This window comes from Bidens hawaiensis, unplaced genomic scaffold, assembly GCF_021521415.1.
Source record: "Bidens hawaiensis isolate Kalapana, Puna unplaced genomic scaffold, B.hawaiensis_p1.1 tig00000237_1, whole genome shotgun sequence".
NCBI classification, from domain to species: Eukaryota; Viridiplantae; Streptophyta; class Magnoliopsida; order Asterales; family Asteraceae; genus Bidens; species Bidens hawaiensis.
In genome coordinates, this window is record NW_027491021.1 from 3,523,848 (window position 1) to 3,545,206 (window position 21,359).

The following is a 21,359-nucleotide window of genomic DNA, read 5'->3' on the forward strand; positions in this document are numbered from 1 at the left end:
AAGTAACTTTAATCAAGCTCATTCTGAATGATTTTGCTCAATTTGGGATTGTTTTTTTATATACCTACAGCTTAGTTTAAAAGAAAGTTTTTTGATATGGGCATAATACTTCTACTGATGTTTTAATATGCCTATAGCTTTCAAAAGTTCAATTAAATATATTTTTGTTCCCACTTTGGATATGTTTTGTATTAATTTGCTCAAATTAAAAGATGTGAGTATCGGGCTTCATTGATTATAACCCATTACTTAAAATGCTCGCATATGATTCAAATAATGATTTTAACATTTTACAACTTTGCAGCATTCTGATATGAGGTCTGCAACTGTGTTTGAAGAGGAGATTGGTTTAGGATAATAAAACAAGCATGTCATACTTTAGTTATACTTTACAGGTTAGGTAAAAATTACTGCTTAAATTATTTTGAATGAGTAGTTGATATATTCTTTTTGTAATTTAGATGGCATGGATTACCTATGGGTTTATCCCAGGTTGTTGCATTCACATGCTGCCAGTCATAAGTGGGCACTCAAAGGTAAGTAATAATATTGATTTTGAAATTTCAATGTATTTAAAAGAACAGAGTTTCTTTTTGCATGATGACTAATTTTTAGTTTTTTCGTTTTTTAGCTTTTGCTCAAGATCGGCTTGCTAAAAGCTCGAACGAACAAAGCTTAAACGAGCTCGAGCTTATATGAACTTGTTTAATAAATAAGCAAGTGCTCGAGCTTCACTTATCGAGCTCAAGTTGTGTCGCGAGCCTAAACGAGTCTGCTCCTTATTATTATTTTTGTTTAATACATTGAATTCGTATTTATAATAATTTATTTATACGTAGAAAACTATGATAAAATAAAATAATATATATTATTTTATATATAAATTTTATGATTAGAATATTAATGAAGTGATATTGAAGTGGTACATTTTTTGAGTTAAATGGGTTAAAAACATAGCAAACATTATAATGGGTCAAAGGGGCCAAAATTTGATTGAACGTGTATTCAACTGACTCAAACCCATTTTGGTTAGTTTTGATTTGAGTTAAAGTTTGTGCATAAAACGAGTTGCTCTGATCTGAACCCGACATGGTCCGGTAACCAACGTGACCGACCTGCCCTGCCCTTTGACCCGAAGTTTGTATTTTTATGACAGGGGCATCCGAAAATATATATTTTTTGAATCTGATCAACCTGGATCAAGCCCAACAGAAAGCCAAATTCAGTTTTCTTTGGTTTCTCATGTTTTTCTCTTACTAAATCAATAAGTCCCATCAGTAGGAAAAAAATTGTAATAGTTAAAGCATAACTCTTATGGGTTTTTTATTTATATAAACATCCTTTGTTGTGTTCAAAACTAAAATAAGTTCATTGGAAGAAAAGACAAATACTTTACAATGTTATAAACTTTCCTTTTCAAATGTCGACCTTTTAAAATGTGAAATAAAAACATGTGAGCTGCATATTATTTAGATAATCCAAACTCGATTCCAAAAATATTCCCGCAGCTATATAGTGAATTAAATTTCCGTATAAAATAATTTACTGAGGGTTTATTAATAACTTTATAATAACTATTTTTCTTTTGTTAAATCAAATACACGAAACTTATAATGATGTTGTTGATTTATAGCGGTGCGTGTTCAGGTTCTTGCTTACATATATGGAAATGCTTTACTTTGGTGAGAGTGACTGTAGTATACATACAAGTCAAAGGTTTAAGTTTTTCACTCATGAAACATGTTTTTACATTCTAAATGCATTTGAATCAGTATTTATTAAACTAGATGTCAAAAAAAGATACATGAAAAGTATATTCAGATATGCATGAGCTTCGGTTTAATGCCATGTGAACCATTGGTGAAATTGAATGACCAAATACCCATATTTTTGCGTTTGCAGGCAATAGTAACAAAGGAAGACGGGATAGTTTCTATGGATAATAAATTACTTTTGGTAGTAGTAAAAGTAAGTTTTCTTCTCAATGTTCAACTTGTTTAAATTATATGCATATGTATAGATATTAATATATACCTGGTTATGTTTGGGCTATTATGTTTATTTGTGTTCGTTTATGTTTGTTCTATTATGTTTGTTAAGTCTGTTTGTTTTTGTTCGCATGTGTTCTTTTACGTTCGTTAACTGTTCATTTAGAGTTTAAACGAATGAACATGAACATGCCTGTTTTATTAATGAACGGTCATGAACACAAAAATTTGTTTAATTATACGTTCATGTTCGATTAAAGTTAAATGAACAATAATGAACATGCACTCATTGTGTTCGTTCAATAAAACTTTTTTATAAAGTAATACAGGTTTCTGGTTCATTTTTTTGTGCTTTTCTTACATTTTTTTTATTTAATTCATATTTGTATTTCTGATATGAAAAAGAATGTTCATTTGATCTGATTAGTTCATTTACTTATTTTTTGCTATGTAATATTCTTTTCATAAACCAAATGTTATTTTCTTTAATAGGTCAATGAAGAGCAGCTTGTTGCTTTGCTTACTAGCTTTGGACATGTAAGTCACAATCTTGATGGTCAATTAATTGGTTTTATATAATAATTTTTAATCATATGTTAAAGAGATATTGAAACATGGTTATTATTAAGGTTCTGGACTGTCAAGTTTGTGGCAGTTCGCATTTGTGTCTCCGGTTTGCATTTGTTGAGTTCTGGACAGAAAATATCCAGCCAAAGACCCAAAAGAATAGAAATTAAAAACTGAAAAAATTTAGTAGAAGCGAAACAAAAAACCGAAAAAATCGAAATTGAACCAAAACCATACTAAAACCTGAAAAGAAAACGAAGCTGAACTGAAACGAAACTAAAACCTGACACCGAACCGGATTCAAAAACCGAATATATTGAAACCAAACTGAAACGAAACAACCAAAACAGAACCGAAACTAAAATTAAACCGAACCTTGTTTTGGTTCCTTTCATAGCAAATTAGCAATATTAAAGCCATCTACATCAAATACCAGCCCATGAACTTGAAACTAATGCAATATTATTGCAGCAAGCTGTTGTCATAAATTTCATGGATTCAGGCAGCACTGCATAAGAATGGCGGCTGCAACAAGTTACAGTTTCAAGTTCACATGAAATGGGGTATGCACAAAAGCCTATTTTGTTCACTTGTTTTTTTTGCCAGCTCAACACCGCACAAATGCACTAATGGTACTCAAACTTGTGTATATGAGTTTATTTATTATTTACTTATTAGTCATTTCATCGTGCTGATGCTGGCCGTTTTGACACCCTAGCATTATTATATGTTTTGCAGCCTAATTGTATATGATAGTTTTCTAAACAAATATTAGTATGTTTGCTACATAGGTGTTATTAAAATAGATGTAAAGTGTCTGTGTTTTGGTGTTTAATTTGCATGTCCCACCTTGAAATTAAGATTTAGATGTTTCTGAATTGAGATACTTGTGTAGATTTGTCATTCAACTTCTACAATTCTTTTATATCATGCTTGGAACTTATGATTCCCTCCTTTTTTTGGTAGTTATTAATATATGTGAAATTGATGTGATGCAGGTACTTGATGAATAATTGGTTTATGGAAGAATGTTTGGGGGAAAATGGGTTAAATCCAATGGAGCACTTTGTGTTTTTTGAAATTAAGATTATGTTAGTTTATTATTCTTATATTATTCCAAGCTTCATTTGTTAGATTCTGAATTATAGACACAAAGTTATTGTTTGAAGATGATGCATTGTGCCCGGTGCCATACACGTTGAAGAGGGATTTTGCCAGAGGGGTTATTGGTATAGGGTGTATACGAGTCAAGTTGAGTAGAGGTGCACAGAATCGGGTACTGGTAAAAACCCGAACCGGTTTGGAACCGGTTTTTTTGACACCGGGTAGAAAATAGGACCGGTTCCAGTCAGGAACCGGGTCGGTTCCCGACCCGAACCGATGCCCCGAAATGCCAACTTTCAGGAACCGGGTAGGGTATAAACCGGGACTGGTTGTTACGTAAAAACTGGTTCCACCGGTTTTTTTTGAAATTCAAATAAACTAGCCGTTAGAAACCGGTTCCTACGGCTATATAGCCGTTTTTGACCGTTGGAACCGGTTTTTTACTATATTAAGCTAAAAAATATACTATAAATAGCAAAGTCGAGTTGGAATCGTGTTTTAATCGTTTTTTTTACTATAGTTGGAATTGTTTTTGAAATTCAAATAACGAAATAGTGTACCATCTTTATCCAAGTCAACTTGATCGGTTGCATCAATACCTTTCAAGGCCGTGCAATATGGCTTCTCGATGTGCTTTCTCAAAGTCGAGTTGGAATCGTGTTTTAATTGTTTTCCACATAGTTTGCAATGAGCCTTTTGATCACCTTCTTTATTGACAACCAAATCCCAATTCTTCCATACGTCTTGGTTTCGGGTATGGGTGACGACCGCAAGAACATTTGGGTCATCTATAGCACGAACGGGTCAATAAAAACACTCCTCTTAGCCTTCTTGTTAGTTTTTTTGATGGGTGCCATAATAATATTGAGTTGGATGGTCGGGTTTGCTAAAGAAGAAGTATTTTAGTTTGTTTTTGAGTTTGGTGGTGACACAAATGGTGGAAAACAACTTATATATAGGTTTTGGGCATCAAGAACCGGTTCCAACGGCTATATTACCGTTGGAACCGGTTACAACGGTAATATTTTTCTCAAAAACCGGCTCCAATGGTAATATAGCCGTTGGAACCGGTTACAACGGCTATATTTCTCTCAAAAACCGGTTCCAACGACTATATTACCGTTGGAACCGGTTCCGACGGATAGTTTGACCTGCAGTTGACCATTTCATAAAAAACCCGTCGGAACTTTTTTCGGGTAGGAACCGGTTCCAACGGTTCGGGTAGGAACCAGACCGGGTACAATTTGGAACCGGGTAGGAACCGATTAACATATACTATTAGTGGAACCGGGTAGGAATTTCGGGTACAAAAATACCCAAACCGGGTATGAGGTCCATCGGGTAGGAACTGGAACCGGTTCCGGGTCGGTTCCACCGGTTCGATTCCGGAACCGGTATTTTTGTGCACGTCTAAAGTTGAGTCCACTCTTGTTTGTCCATAGATGACCATCACAAGAACTAATAACAAAATGGTTCACAAAAAAACTAACCATAATCTAGACACCAGCAACTGTATCCAAATCTCAAAACTAACTATTTTAAACAAAATGTTTTTATAAGTGTGGCATTGGGTTGATGGGTTCCAGTGTGTTGCAAGTTTTACTAAAGTGAGCATGGGAGGGAAGAATAAGAGGGCTGCAAACCTCAATTTTGGTACAATGTTTGGCAGTGTTAATGTACTGACAAGCTACAAAGAAGTGGTAAAAGGAACTAAGAGAGTTGCAAACCTCAAGTTTAAGTTCGTTAAAGAGGAGCAAGACTCCATTCAAACGAGTAACAAACTGGAGGTAACGTCTCCGCTTTTAGTTGCATGTGAAAACCTCTATATATGAATTATGAAATGACATCGATCATTTTGTTTGCTACATAGGTGGGCCACACTTATATTTGACATGGAGCTTAATGTGGTTAATGGGAAGGAGCGGCTTGAGGAGACAATGGGACATTTTGTTTAGTAAATATGGAATTAGTAAACAATTAAGAGTTGAATCTTGGCGTCTAACTTTGATGTTTTTTTTCTTCTTTTCGATAGTAACCAGAGTCGAATGAGACCCTAAACAAGTCATAATTAAAAATTGTGAAGCCTTAGTGATGTATTTGGGTTGAGTGTTGACTATATGCTGGGTTGGCTGTATATAAATTCCAAACTTTTTGATAGCAACTTGTCACATGATTAAAATAATAAACAAATCAACATTAACAATGAATATGGTTGTTTTGCACACATCTTGATGTTTATTTTTGTTGCTTTGTAGCACATTAAACTTGAATGGATTGTACATGAGAAACCCTACCGTAACACGCATTTTTTTAAAACATAAACGAGTATCATGTTGTAACTTGTTGGCTCCGTCGCATCGCGCGGGTATCTACTAGTTAATATATATATATATATATAAACACGTTTTGGAAAACGTAGATTTTAGAAAAGAAAACATGACGGATTAAAGGTCCGAATATGAGAGTAAGAGATATATGATTTGGACTATAGGTTCAAACATACTATAAAAGAAAAGGAAAAGATAAAGTAGAAAATAGTTATACTTGATAATATTATTTAAGTTATTATTCTTAAGTAATAAGAGAAGAAAATGATACGTTTCTTAATGAAGAAGAAACGTAGAGTTTAAGAAAAGGAAAACAAGTTAAACTAGAGGTTTATCTTGTAAAAGAAATAAGTTAAAAGAAAGAGTTTTAACTTGAAAAAGAAAAGAAAGAAATGATATTTTAAACTAAAGGTTTAAAATAAAGAAAAGATGTTTTGAACTAAAGGTTCATAATAAATATAAAATCGATGTAAAGATTTTACAAAAGAGACTAGAGGTCTTAAGCCGGATTGTATATCCGGCTAACAAAAAGTTATACTCGTACTATAGTGCGAGATAGCAAAGAAGAGGGAAAGACCCTCAGACAGTGTATTGAAGCTGATCCAAAAGAAAATGTTATACTCGTACTAAAGGTGCGAGATAACAACGGGACAGACCCTCGGACGATGTATTGAAGTCGATCCAAATAAAAAGGTGAATACGCCCCAACTTTACAAACTTGTTTTCAAAACGAGTCAACGTGTTAAATGGAAAAGGTTTACATGGGACTAAGTGTCTCTAAAACATTTATAACCAAGGGTATAAACACTGGCCTCAAGATATCGTGTACGTTTGTCTGGATCCTTACATATGTGATGGGCACATCACACCTAGTCACAATTACGCTCGCCTGCGGGGAGTATGACCTTGTGTATACGTATAGGCACTCAACTAGTCGAACGCTGCGGTGTTTGATGGGGGAACCAAGTGTAGAAACTTGAGTTTATGAATTGTGCTGTTTTAACTTGATTATTCCTAAGCCACGTTGGGCCAAGACCTACGTAGTCTCGAGGGGTGATCAAGTAGAAGGAATATTTTTCGCGTCAGCGTATTCACCAGCATATCGCTGACGTATTTTTTTTTACATTTCAGGAAATTAAAGTATCAAGAATTGGAGCCATTCATGAAGTGGATGTTCGTAAGGTAGAGATGGCTCATTGTTAAAATTATTAAAATAACAAGATTAAACTAAGACTTATAAATACAAATGCTTAGGTAATTATTACTCGAGAAGCTTTTCAAAACAAAAGAAAATATATTTTAATAGGTTTCAAAAGTATATAAAAATTTTATTTTAAATAATAAAAAGTTTTCCGCTAAAACAAACTCTGATATTTGCAAAACCGATACCAACTGTTGGTCACAAGCCTAGGCCGTAAGTCGGGGTGTGACATTAAACTCCTTATAAATAAACTAAACACTTGATTGATGCTACTTTTTTCCAATTTTTCCCACCACTTCACCCTCGTTGTGGTCGGATTGTAAATATGTTCCCTCTGTTCCAGACTTTTTTTCTAGGTTGAACATCAACAGAAAATGGCGGGATCTCGTTAAATTGGTCGTATTCTTTCTTGTCTACAACATGATCAACTCCAAGAATACGGTGTTTGCCTTGTAATACTATGTGATATTTTTTTGAGCTTGGGTCTTTGACATAAAACACTTGTGTGGCTTGAGCTGGTATAACGAATGGTTCCGATTTATACTCGTCTGCTTTAATGTCAACAAGCGTAAAATCATATGCGTCAACTTTAACGCCAGTACCATTATTACCCATTTACATTTGAACAAGGTTATGATTACATTTTCGATATCATTGAACATCTCATTTAAATTATCCGAAAATGTAAAATTGTTGTCATCGCCACAATGATGATGATGATATCATCATCATCATCATCATCATCTCTAATATTTGTCGATGTTTGTCTTTGTTTTGGAAATGATTCACCATGTCTTGACCAAAAAGTGTAATTAAACATAAACCCCTTGACAACAAATGATATCGAGCCTCTTTTACATTTAATTCATTGACATTTTTGCATTTCATACAAGGACACGCAATTTTTTCCTTTGATTTTTTTACTCGATGCTTTTCAGCAACCTTAATAAAACTATTTATGACACTTATAAAGGCTAGATGAAAACGCTCAACTTCATACATTGAACGATAGTGATCTTTCTCCAAATAATCCATGTGTAATATATAAGAAACTTTTAACATTTTATCAAATTTGTATCCTAAATGAATGAATAAACAACATTTTGCTAATCATATAAATTTTATAAAATCTGTAACAAATCCTCTAATAAACGTACAGTTAAATGGATATATCTACCTGACAGTTGACGCAAATAGAGTAACTCTAAGAAGTAAAAGAGATTGCACCGTTTATGTAATCAATCTAGATAATTAAATGATGCATATTATAGTTAATTTAGTTTTTATTTTAGTTTATATCAGAATGTTTAACTATGTTAAATAAAGCAAGGTGTTTTTGTTAATGTTATTGTAAAGTTATGCTATGTAATTTTTTTTAATCTTGTTAACCAATAATTTTTTATAGCTTATAAGTTGTATTTTTAAGTTGTATCGGACATGCCTAACTTTTTTGATTGCATAAGTTTTTGTAGATCATTTTTAACTTATTTGGTGAATTAGTGATTTGATCTTCTACTCGTTTAGTGAATTGATAATACCTTTCACAAGTAAACAAAATCAATGTGTTTATTTTTAGCCTCTTTTATCATTTTGTGATTTGTACTACTAATTTGTTACCTATTGAAATCCAAATAAGGTTGTTCAAGTGAAACACTTTTGGAGCAACTTTTTATTAAATTAGAACCTTAGACATAATTCATCATTTATAAATATTGATAGTTTATTCTTAATTTGGCACATGCAAACCGGGACATGTTGTGTAAAATAAAACAAATAATATATATGCACAAACATATAATATTTAAATCCAATATGTTTTAGAATAGGGCCTGACATTTTATCTGGAATTAGGCCCCTAAAATAGTTGGGTGTCCCGGCATATTGTGTCCACCGTAAAAAAAGTTCTTGTATTCGTCTATGTTTGTAATCATCACTCATAATAAACATTCGTTCATGACAATTTTACCAATTCTTTTGGTGTTTCGATAATAGTTAACATGTTTCTATAAAAAGTAAGTTATCGTCGTATTCATGTATTTTAACAAAATATTATCATTTTCATTTTATGAAAATCAGGCAAGTCAATACATAGCGTCTTTTGCCGTGCAAAATATTTAATTGGTTAGGCATAAGTTTCATTAATAAGCGCATGTGTCTGTTTAGCTTTTGTCTATTAGCATTTTATCAGCTTTTCTTTGTTGATTATATCCGTAATCACTAAGCAGTCTATTAAATTTTAAAGGTGATTAGAAAGCCAAGGTTTTACAAAAGCGAACAGTTAGCTAATATTTACACCTACTCCATAAGCAACTTGGTGAATACCTAGCTAAATCGAGTTATGACATGACGGTTAGGGATTGAGAAGATTAACTCATAGAATGTTTACTTTGCAACTTCTAACTTGTATTCAAGTTTAACCTAAAGTCGATATGAAATCATCATAAATATCAACTACATAAATTATTCAATGACATTAAAATCACGAATGACATACTACAGACTATTTAGTGGGTGTCCAATTGACACCTTGAAACCATACTATAGATGATTATCAATTAAAAAATGATATAGAAGACTTTTATCAATAGTCAATACATGTGACCAATGACAAGATGAGAGGTTAATTCACCAATCTTTATTATTATTATTATTATTATTATTATTATTATTATTATTATTATTATTTTATCATTTTTTTAATAAGAAAATCCATCAACTACACTAGTATTTGAGATTTCTTTATATTTAGTTCTTTATGACTCGTGATTTTTTTAAAAAATACTTTTATCTCCATTTAGTTCAATGGTTTGAGGTTTGTCTTTCTTAATGAGGATGCATGTTTGTTTCTCACTCGGGTCATGCAGTTTGACGACCATCTGGGTGAACAGGATGAATAAGGGCTTTACTCCCGGATTCAAACTCAACAGGGGGCGACGGGTTACGAATTCCATCAAGTTCTCGCACATAAAGGACCTTACCTTGAACATAACCCAATACAATAGGTTTGCCCGTAAGATTCTCTGCCATTTAAGAAAAAACAAAAATCTCAATTTACTTGAGTGAAGCTGTCGCTCAGGAATTGTAACAAAGATGGTAACATTGTTATGATTTTTAATATAGTATTCAATATCATCGTCATCATAATATTTAAAGATATTCTGGTTCTGATTCCATTGGGGCCCACTTTGGAATCAACCAAGGCGCTATATATAAATTAATGATTAGATCCTACAGCTTGATCCTATCACCAACCTCTATTGTTGACTTCCACTTGTTGTTTACGTCCGTTATTTAACTTATTATTTGTCACTACTACACTTGACTATCATCATTCAATTGATTCACACACACATGATATGGCTACCTGTCCTCCGTTTGATTTTTCCGGCAAGTATTACGAAACCTCTGGCGACAGTACTTGTGTGAGGCAAAGCAGCTTCTTTGCGGGTAAAGCTGTCCTGAATCAAGGTGTCGGGTACTCCGTTATTCTCGGATTCGGTGCTTTCTTTGCCTTCTTCACCTCTTTCCTGGTACGTAAAGTTTTAAGAAAATAAATTTGCCTCTCTTCTTTCTTGATACAACTTTTTCTGCATCTGGGTAACGTACTTAACTTTATTATTATTAAGTACTGCAGGTTTGGTTGGAGAAACGTTACGTTGGAGCCCGGCATACGTCGGAGTGGTTTAATACCGCCGGAAGGAACGTTAAAACTGGACTCATAGCAAGTGTGATTGTATCTCAGGTATTGTTTTTGGGTTTCTTCTGATTGGAAACTTGATCAGTTGACTTTACGAAAAAGTCTTAACTGGGACTAAACCCACACAGGGTGATTAGAGATTATTGGTTGTCTAAGTTCCACGTGTTTACAAAATGTTTTTATTTCACTAAGTTTAATAAATTTTATTACAAAATCTGCATTCCAGTATGTAATATTTTTACCATAAGGTAAATTGTTTTGGTTTTAACCCAAACCGAACAAAAACATGAGGGCCCACTTAATATATAGAGTTTGTTGATAACATTATACATGCAAAAATTGGTTAACCGGTTAGGCCATACGCACTCTACTGGGCGGCAAAGAAGGGCGAAAAGGGGCGACAACACCGCCCCCGTTGGCAACAAGGGGGAGGCGGGAGGATATTATCGCCTGGTTATGTTTTGTTATTAATATTATTATCTATATCTATATTATATATAAAGCATGAGTTAGGGACCTCTTAAAATTTAAGAGGTCCAAACTCATTGCTTTATATGCAACACATAATGCATCAAAAATTTAAAAATTAGGGGTAATTAAGTCATTACTCACAAATATTATACTTACAACTTTGGTCCCTCAACTTCACTATCTTTTTTATAAAGTTTAATAATAGTTACACATATAACCTTAATTCAAAACTAACTACCCCACGATTTTTTAACGGTCATAACCTTTTCACACGTTAATACTTTTTCAAAAAAAAATAGATCATAAAAACGAGCATTTTATTCTCTTTAATTTGGAAATAATATTGCTATAGTTTTTAGTTTTAAAAAATTAGCATGTTATGCGCTTACCATTTAGAACCGGGTAATAGGTCGAGTCGGACGAGTTCGGGTCATTTGTAAAAGTTCAATAGGGTCGAAATGAGTCGATACGAAAATATGGTTGTGGTTCGGGTTCAAGTAGAAAGGGGCTAGGTCAGAAGACTCAAAACGATGTCTAGTCGGAACGGGTTTGAGGCCAAAACGTGTTGGTTTAAAAAAATAATTTATTTCAAATTACTGTATATTTCAAATTAATGTATATTGGTTAAGCATGTTTTAATGTCGGTAACGTTCATTCCCGTCCGGTTACACGTGTTCAATCTTCGATTACACGCAACTGGCTTTTCACGAGTTATGTGTCCAATTTTAGGCTACGTGTGCAATGTCATCAGGTGATGTATGTACCAACATGGACTATGTGTTCAATGTTGAGTTGCGTCTGTGCCCCGCTGCATAGTGCGGGCACCCTGCTAGTATTAGTATGTGTGTGGGTGATATATATATATATATATAGGGAGAGGATCATGAGAGAACTCCATTTTATGGAGAGAACTAAGAACTAATAATGAAGTATTTTTAATTTAATTAAAAAAAATATTTTTAAATTTTTTTTTCTTTCATCCTTCTAATATATTGTTATTCTTCACCATAAAAAAAATAAAAATAAAAAAAAAATAAAATAAAAATAGAAAAAAAAATTAACGAGTAATACATATATGCAATACACTGACTTTTTTTATAATGCATATGTGCAATAGTGTGCATTTTGATATTTGAAATAATGTTGAATAACATATATATAGTTGTTTGTATTGTTTATTTGCAATAGTGTTATATTATATACAAAAATAAAAAAAATCGATATAGTGCATATGTGCATTAGTGTTGTGTTACATATATGAGATAATGTGTTTTGCATACAATTATTAGTGTCGTATTTGCATATATTCAATAGTGTGTATTGGATAATGCAATTGTGTTGTATTATATGCAATAAAACACTATTGTATATATGCAATAGGCATTAGTGCACATATGCACTACAGTACTACACCGACAAGTTTTTTTTTTTTTTAATATGAATATCATCTTATTAGAATGAGGAAAGAAAAAAAATCACAAAATAAATTTTTTTAAAATAGTTAAAAATAATTCTTTACTAGTTCTCTAGTTCTCTCTAGATCCCACCCCTATATATATATATATATTAGGTACAACACCATTACACCCCTAAAACAAAAACCCACCCTTTGCTGACTGGGCGCCACATGGCGCAAAACGCCCAATTTTGTAGCCCCTCCACTACACATAACTTTATTCTAAAACAGGGTAGTGGTCAACGGCCAACTAACCAGTTAGACTAGTTAATCGTGTCGGGTACTACCCGGTTTTCAAGCACAAAAATCCAGACCGATATAACAGGTTTTTGGTATAATCAAACTAGTTAACCTGTAAATAACTGGAAAAATAAACGGTTTAAAAAACAAAAAACCTAAAACAAGTTATGGTAAGACGGTTTTTGATTCAAATGTACAACTGGCTATAAACCATCGGTTTTTTCTAGTTATAAACCAGTTAGAGAAACACTGGTTACTAATCGGTTAAAGAAACGGTTAGAAACCGGTTATAGTGCACGCCTCTAGATAACATGTTTGGTCATTACTAGGCTGGGCCATGTAGGCCTGGTCCTAATGGGCCCAATTGATATGATAAAAAGAACAAAGTGAACCTAACATCAAAATTCGTGGTTTTGGGTTTAGTCTAAATGGTCTCGGTTCAGTTACGGGCCAAACTATGGACAAGTTTATCTAAACAGGTCGTGTTCCGGTCAACCTGGCGTGTTTGCGGATTGCCAGTTTAGTTTTTACATAGTTTTTGAATATGCGCTTTATGTCATGAGTCATGACTTAACTTGAGTATTTTGTTCCCAAATTTGTACTTTTACAATATTAATATGCAATACTAAATAATTTATCAGTTCAGCGAGTCGTGTTCATGTCGACCCATGCCATGTTCGGGCACATGAGTTTGACATGGTCTTCTGGATCTGTTGGTCTTGACCGCTCAACTCACAAACACGACCACATAAATCTTGTATGAACTAACACTAAACATGTCTTGATAGTGGACTTGGGCTGCAACTATATTGCAAAGTTCAAATGTCGCCTGGCAGTATGGAGTCAGCGGTCCATTCTGGTATGCCAGTGGTGCCACCATCCAGGTTCTAAACTCACCACATCTTTTAACCTCCATTTCTCATGCTTTGTATCGATCCTGTACTATAGAGTCCAGCCATAAACACTTTTACCTTGCACATAAACAGGTACTTCTGTTTGGTGTAATGGCTATAGAGATCAAAAGAAAGGCACCTCATGCTCATACCGTTTGTGAAATCGTAAAAGCTCGGTACGTTTAAGTTTAACCGCTTAATATTGGAGGTTGTGAATTCGAATCGTAATATTTAAACGTGTCTTTGTCAGCTGGGGGACGGCTGCACATCTCGTGTTTTTGGTGTTCTGTTTCATGACAAATATTATAGTAACAGCAATGCTGCTTCTTGGTGGCTCTGCGGTGGTCAATGCACTCACTGGAGTCAATATTTATGCCGCTAGTTTTTTAATACCTCTTGGAGTGATTGTGTATACACTGGCCGGAGGATTGAAGGCCACTTTCTTGGCTAGTTATATACATTCTGTCATAGGTATCTTGCATGTTTTTTTCCATTGGTTGACTTTTAAGTCAAACCTATATCTTAATGGACCTGGCAATTTATGACACAACCCCTTGACATAAAATGGAGTTAAAAGGATTAGTGTTCCAGATTAGACGGGCACGGATCATAAACGGGTCAACATGATAAAAAAACGTGTTTGAACGAGTTCAACCTAGCTCGTAATAGGTTGACACACCACTTTTATAACTCGTTCATAGAACAATGTTTAATAGCTTCACAAATTAAATATAGATCGTAATCAATTGTATCTTTTATATTATTGTATTAATTGTGTCTTCTTATTTCTTAACTTTAATTAGTGAGTTGGGCAATAATTTTGTTAAACGCGTCGTCTTTTTGATGTTATTGAGTTGATCATATTTAATTGTGATAAGCATGCCTGTCATTCATGCTATTGAACTGGTTACATTTAATTGTGTTAAACGTGTCGTGTACCTTGTTAAACATGTCCATGTTTGCGTTTTAAGAAAATGAATCGTTTAGTTAAAGTGTTAAAACATATAATGTTTGGGTCAAGTAGTCGTGTTAAAATGTCATATCAATCACGACACATTTTGCCAGTTCTATCTCAACATAAGTCTTGACTTTGCACATCGTTTTGGTCTTGTTGTCAGTGCACGTGGTGCTAGTCATCTTCGTGTTCTTAGTCTACACAGCAAGTAGCGAGCTTGGCAGCCCGAGTGTTGTCTATAGACGTCTAGCAGAAGTCTCAAGCCGGACTAGAATGTGTCAAGAACCCATATCTCACAATGGGCAATCTTGTGGCCCGGTTTCTGGAAACTACCAAGGATCTTACCTAACAATGTTGAGCTCGGGTGGGCTAGTTTTTGGTATAATCAACATTGTTGGTAACTTTGGCACTGTTTTCGTCGACAATGTAAGTTTTTACTTTTCATCATAAAATCTAGATCACGTCTAAATAGGTTTTGACTATATAATGTTTATTTTTCTGTCCATAGGGATATTGGGTGAGTGCCATCGCAGCTAGACCATCGTCGACTCATAAAGGATACTTGTTAGGCGGGCTCGTGTGGTTCGCTGTGCCATTCTCATTGGCTACGTCACTTGGTTTAGGAGCTCTAGCTCTTGACCTTCCAATAACAGCAAGTGAAGCGAGCCATGGGCTAGTTCCTCCGGCTACAGCTATGGCTTTGATGGGCAAAGGGGGTTCGGTTCTCCTTCTCACCATGCTTTTCATGTGAGTTACAATTAGGGGTGTCAGTCATATTGGTTGATGGTTGAGTTACTTCGTGTTTGTGTAAAAAAAATTAACTCAAACACAATCTGTTTAACCCATTTATCTAAACATGTCAAATGTGTTGACTGGTTGGTTAGTAATCAAGTTGTAAATGTGTTAACCATGTTGAAAAAAGTGTGCTAAATTGGTTTGCTGGTAGACCTATTAAAGTAAACCCAAAATGCCCGGCCCGCCCACTTGTTCTGACTTGTTTTAAATGTTTATGTATCAGGGCTGTAACATCTGCAGGTTCTTCTGAGTTAATTGCGGTCTCATCACTATGCACATACGACATCTACCGGACATACATCAACCCGGACGCCACAGGGAAACAAATCTTAAAAGTATCTAGAACAGTCGTATTCATGTTCGGATGTTTCATGGGAATCCTAGCTGTCATACTAAACAAAGCCGGGGTGTCCCTAGGTTGGATGTACTTAGCCATGGGCGTGTTCATCGGGTCAGCAGTGATCCCAATCGCCTTCATGCTCCTATGGCGAAAAGCCAATGCATTTGGAGCCATTTTAGGCACCATAGTTGGGTGTGTTCTCGGGATCATAACATGGTTATCGGTTACTAGTGTTGAATATGGCCGGGTCAACTTAGACACGACTGGGAGAAATGCACCCATGCTTGCAGGGAATCTGGTCTCGATCCTAACAGGTGGTGCGGTTCATGCTATATGCAGTTTGTTGAGGCCTCAAAACTATGATTGGGAAACCACGAGGCAGATTACGATTGTTGAGAAGGAAAAGAGTGAACTCGCGGTTGATGAGTTTAAGGAGGAGAAGTTGATTAGTGCGAAGAGATGGATCGTTAAATGGGGACTCGTTTTTACGATTGTGATCGTTGTAATATGGCCTATTTTTTCACTTCCAGCAAGTAAGTTCATGATCTGGTTACACTTTTCAATGATGTGATTGTTTTACTTCAAGATCCTTACTTTGTTGAGATCTTGGTCCTAAAATGCATCCACAAGGAGAGCATAAAACGTGATGCACATTATGGGATTTAGTATTTGAACAAATTAGACCATCGATGGAACAAATCTGACTAAAGAAAATAAAAATATCTTACATTTTAGTGTTTAAAAGTTAACAAGTTAAACTAAGATAGAATATAGAAACACCACTGTCATACTAACCACACACCACTAACATGTCATATGGCGGTAAAACCTGGTCGTATGACGTGTAATACTAACACATCACACGAGTTGTGATGTGTTAGCTAGATTGCCATGAAAGTGACCGATGAGATGACGCACACCACTAAAAAAGTTGACCCATAAGACCGTTTACCGATGATTGTCGTACAGTATGATGACGTCAAATGGTGTACGCATATTTGCACCCAATGAAATACTATCTACAAATACTATTTTTTTTTTATAATGAAAGAGTCACGTGTGATGCACGCACCTCACGTTTGCGATCAAAGGTTTTCGATTTTTTAACCTAATAAACCCGATCCTTAACCCGTTCAACCCGTTTAGTTTACTCATCTGACAGTTGTGTTATCTTGTGAATGCAGAGGAATTCAGCAAAGGATACTTCACCTTCTGGGCAGTTGTAGCAATAGCATGGGGTACAATCGGGTCAGCTGTGATCATCGTGTTACCTTTGGCTGAAAGCTGGCAGACACTTCAAAGTGTGATGATCGGAATGTTTACAAATGATAAACTTATTGAGAAGATTGATGAACTGAATTTGAAACTAGAAACCATAATCAAAGCTGTGCCTGACGCTGAGAGGATATATCAGCTCGAAAAAGGGAAGATGAAGAAGGATGAATCATCTCTGCAGATCGGTCACATTTCTTAACGAGAACGAAGATGGCTGTTTATTGTTACTATTATTATCATGTCTCAATTTGAAGCACGTTTGATTTTACTTCTGTCTTCTTGTATTTATCTTCACATAAAGTGAATAAGAAGTAACTAATTAGATCAACACCAAAGACCACCAAACAGATCAAATTTCCTCTTAAGTATTATTTTTAATTTAAACTAGTTAACTCGTCAAGCCACGAGTTGGCTCAAGCTTTTTACGAGCTGAAGTGGAATTCATATTTCAATTCGTTAAGCATAACTGCATAAACGAGTCGAACCGACTATCTCATTTAACTTCAAGCCCGAGTTAAAGCTGGATTGGCTCCCTACATAGAACTGATAAATTGCTTGAAGTCATGGACGTCGAGATGCAATCCATGTCTTACAACCAAGTCTAAGATTTGGTTGAACTTCCTCTTAACGACAACACTGCCAAAAGTAAATGTATTTTCAAGAATAAAAGCGACATGGGTGGGAAGATGCATATTTATAAAGCACGGTTTTTGGTGAAAGTTATATTAAAACTCAAGAGGTTGATTACGAGAAAACTTTTTCACCTGAATACATGCTTAAGTCCATCAAGAAATTGCCATATATATCGATGTATACAATATTTTTTAATGAGCAAAATTAAGTTTGTCGGGAAGCGGTGTCATGTTGTTAAAACTCCATGTAATATTTAATACTAGAAATGTATAAAAGATAGCATCCGTAATGAACAAGTGATTGCATACTTGTTGTCAACTGGCCGACATTAAGATCAACTATTTAAGACTGATGAGGACAGAGAACAAACATTCTAATTTGGATAACACGCTAGCTAGGACATGTTGACACTTCCCTAATTTAAGTAAAATAACTTTGGCTTTTTAATTTATAAAAGTTGTTGGCATATATTAACTAGTGATCACATGCTTTAGTTTGACTTCAGACTTTGTGTAATCATCAATCTATCATCCTTCTTGCAAACATCAGTGTTATCTTTAATTTCTGATGCAGAATCAAACACACATTTTAATTTATTTAAAGTACTTCATACAATAAAAGGTTACTGATTTCAAATAACTGAGGGAGAACAAATACATATCCATCACATCCTCCTAGATTATAGTTCATGTATTGGGTGGTATCCTCCTAGATTCTAGTTAATACAAGCTTAAGTTTTTATCATCATTCATATATTGGGTGGTAGCGTACAAGATTCTAGTTCATGTAAACACCAACAAAGTCAGTGTGGCTCGAACCGACGTAGAGTGCATCGTTAGTCTCCTGAACCACAGCAACAGTCGTATCAAAGAACTGAGTTAGGGGTACAGTTTGGAGCACCATTGCAGTCCCATTGACCCTTAGTCCTTGACTCGGCTTCTCTGCCGCCACCCAAAACTCTCCGTCACTTGATGCCCTCTTAATATTCTTTGGGCTACCAAAGTTGGCCATGAAAACCTCATTGCTCTCATGTTTTGGTCTCTGCAGCCAATATCTATGTATTTTCTTGTTCATGTAATCCGGAACCAAAACGTACTTTCGGTCACTACTAACAGACGGACCACCTCCACCTGAAAGCCCGCTCATCAAAACGGTTACCCGTGTAGTTTGTGGATCATACTTCAATAGCCTTCCAGTCGAGTCGGGTGTAAACCCTGGTTGTGCCATGTTTCTGCACAACATATGTAAACTCTCATCAAATCATTTATCGCAAGATACATTGAATCAAACACTAATAAAGTTCTGATAATAAAAGGTTTCTAAATTTACCTTATGTCGTAAACCAAGCTAGCATCAGTCATATAAACATTTTGGGTATATGACTCCACGTCAATACCCGATAAGTACTTGTAACCACCAGAAAGTTGAGTTGCGAGACCACCGTTGAATCCTACAACGAGAAGACCGAAGAAAGCGTCGGTGATATAGAGATCACCACTTTTATAGTTAAAGCTGAGAGCCACTGGTCTTCCACATATAGGTCCTAATTCAAGATCATTTGTACCATCACACAATTTCTTGGCCCTGATAAAATAAAATGAGAAAACAAATTTTTACCAAATAGTTAGTAATTAACTATTTATATATATGCATGACAAACAAACAACATTAATCTGCATCAAAATGTTGCAGAGATGTATACAGCTAGCTTAATTATATCATTTTCATGTAATGGTATGTAGCATTGTTTCTAGTCACATACAATGATAAAATGTTAATTAGGTTGTGAACAACACAGTGCATAAAATAATGTGCTAGAGATGAAATTTAAGCAACACAACCTGTTAGGTGAAGTGTATGCGAAATCAACGAACCCCGTGGCCGGATCTTTCCATTTTAGGATCCTACCGTCTGCGACAGCCACGTATGGGCCTTCCCCAGCACGGCCGAAAACAGCAGATTGAGGGCCTGTGACACTTGGAGGCAATGCCAGTTTCTTAAAAGTTGTATAATCATTAGAGAACACATGACTTGCGAGAAGCAAGAACCAAACAATGAGATTGACAACTAAAAGGCTGCTTGTTTTCATGATGAATGTGTAAGTAAACGCTTGTGTTTTATGTGTCAGTTGCGGTTATGCATCTTTCGGTTTAGATATCGTCTTCTTATATACACATTAAAACACACGTACAGCTACTACGTGTTGTAGCAACAACTTGTTAAAGTTAACCTATCACTATGCTATTGCTTCTTTGGGATAAAGATAGTTGCTTAAACTTGTTGGAGAGAAACCATGCATGCCGACTTCTTGTGTGGGATTGCTTAGTCAATTTCTCCTTATCTTTTGTATATTTAATAATTAACATGTCATAAGGAAAATAAAACCAATTCTTTAAAAGAACTTATCGAGATCTATATATGTCAAACCAATAAGATATTATTGGTTAAGCCATTAAACGAGTTAGAAGCTACGTCTTACACGTACTAAAAGAAAAGCCGTCTTATACATTAGAGCTTAAGTGAATCTGAATGACTCGAACTTGCTTTAATAGACTACCAATTAAAGTGAGTTCGGCTCATTTTGATCCATATCTTAAGTGAAAGTTGAGTATATATGTTGAGCCAATTAAAGTGAGTTTGGGTTCATTTTGACCCGACCACTTAAGATAACAGTTAAGTATTTTTACGTGTGTCCGAGTCATTTTGACTAGAATTCACTAAAAGTATTGTCAGCATTGTTGCAATTATAGTAGGTTCATTGTAATTTGGGAAATATTTTTAGTTTATTATTTGTTGTACAGTTTGGTTATCAATTTTACAATAGTTATGTACTTATCATGCCAAATTTTAGTAAACAAGTTAATATATGTTTATTGTATCGTTTAATGCATGACACCCGCATGCGAAATGAAGCGGGTGATTCGTTTGGTCGAGTGTCATCAGTCTATGGTTTGACCATGGTGATAGGCACCATTGGAGTTAGGGCTGTTCAAACTGCTCGCCGCTCGTTCGTCATTCGCTCGAATTTTGCTCGAAAAATGCTCGTTCGATTTCGGCTCGGTTTGGAAGTGAGCCGTTCAGCTCGGTTCGGTTTAAAAGCAATCCAAGCATGAGCAAAGCCTCGCTCGGTTTGGTTCGGTTCGTTTTGCTCGAATTATTTTTTATTTATTAGTTTTATATATAATCTTTTTTAAAATTTTCCTCATTTGTGTTGAATTTAAATTTCAAATTTAAACCATAGCCACTCGTTTTATATATGTTTTGTTGTTAACTATGAGTTTTTTACATTTTAAAGGTGAAAGTTTAGACAATTTAGAGTTCAAAGTCTTGAATTAATGATATTTTGAAGTTTTAGAAATTTAAAATTGGAAACTTTGTACGAAATCAAGCAAAACCAAACTGAACCAAGCCGCTCGG

The 21,359-nt window shown here is 34.9% G+C and overlaps 2 protein-coding genes across 2 annotated transcripts; one reads left to right on the top strand and one right to left on the bottom strand.

The window, feature by feature from the left end:
* The first annotated feature begins 10,543 nt into the window (after positions 1–10,543).
* LOC143615259 (urea-proton symporter DUR3-like) lies at positions 10,544–17,644 on the top strand. The gene is made up of 9 exons (XM_077088454.1): positions 10,544–10,717; positions 10,822–10,929; positions 13,840–13,935; positions 14,038–14,120; positions 14,195–14,415; positions 15,063–15,325; positions 15,408–15,646; positions 15,918–16,567; positions 17,219–17,644. Exons 1-9 carry the CDS (start codon positions 10,544–10,546, stop codon positions 17,506–17,508), a joined length of 2,124 nt encoding a protein of 707 aa, XP_076944569.1. The 3' UTR covers positions 17,509–17,644.
* Positions 17,645–18,717: 1,073 nt separating this feature from the next.
* LOC143604243 (protein STRICTOSIDINE SYNTHASE-LIKE 12-like) lies at positions 18,718–20,031 on the bottom strand. The gene is made up of 3 exons (XM_077080805.1): positions 19,784–20,031; positions 19,272–19,526; positions 18,718–19,173 (listed from the first exon to the last, which is right to left on the bottom strand). Exons 1-3 carry the CDS (start codon positions 20,029–20,031, stop codon positions 18,720–18,722), a joined length of 957 nt encoding a protein of 318 aa, XP_076936920.1. The 3' UTR covers positions 18,718–18,719.
* Between the last annotated feature and the right edge of the window lie 1,328 nt (positions 20,032–21,359).

Coding starts and splice junctions, on each gene's coding strand:
- LOC143615259 (XM_077088454.1), top strand. CDS start 10,544: ATGGCTACCTGTCCTCCGTTTGATTTTTCCGGCAAGTATTACGAAACC. Junction 14,121..14,194: donor TGTGAAATCGTAAAAGCTCG/GTACGTTTAAGT, acceptor TGTCTTTGTCAG/CTGGGGGACGGCTGCACATC. Junction 16,568..17,218: donor TATTTTTTCACTTCCAGCAA/GTAAGTTCATGA, acceptor TTGTGAATGCAG/AGGAATTCAGCAAAGGATAC.
- LOC143604243 (XM_077080805.1), bottom strand. CDS start 20,031: ATGAAAACAAGCAGCCTTTTAGTTGTCAATCTCATTGTTTGGTTCTTG. Junction 19,527..19,783: donor GCATACACTTCACCTAACAG/GTTGTGTTGCTT, acceptor TTATTTTATCAG/GGCCAAGAAATTGTGTGATG. Junction 19,174..19,271: donor AGCTTGGTTTACGACATAAG/GTAAATTTAGAA, acceptor TATGTTGTGCAG/AAACATGGCACAACCAGGGT.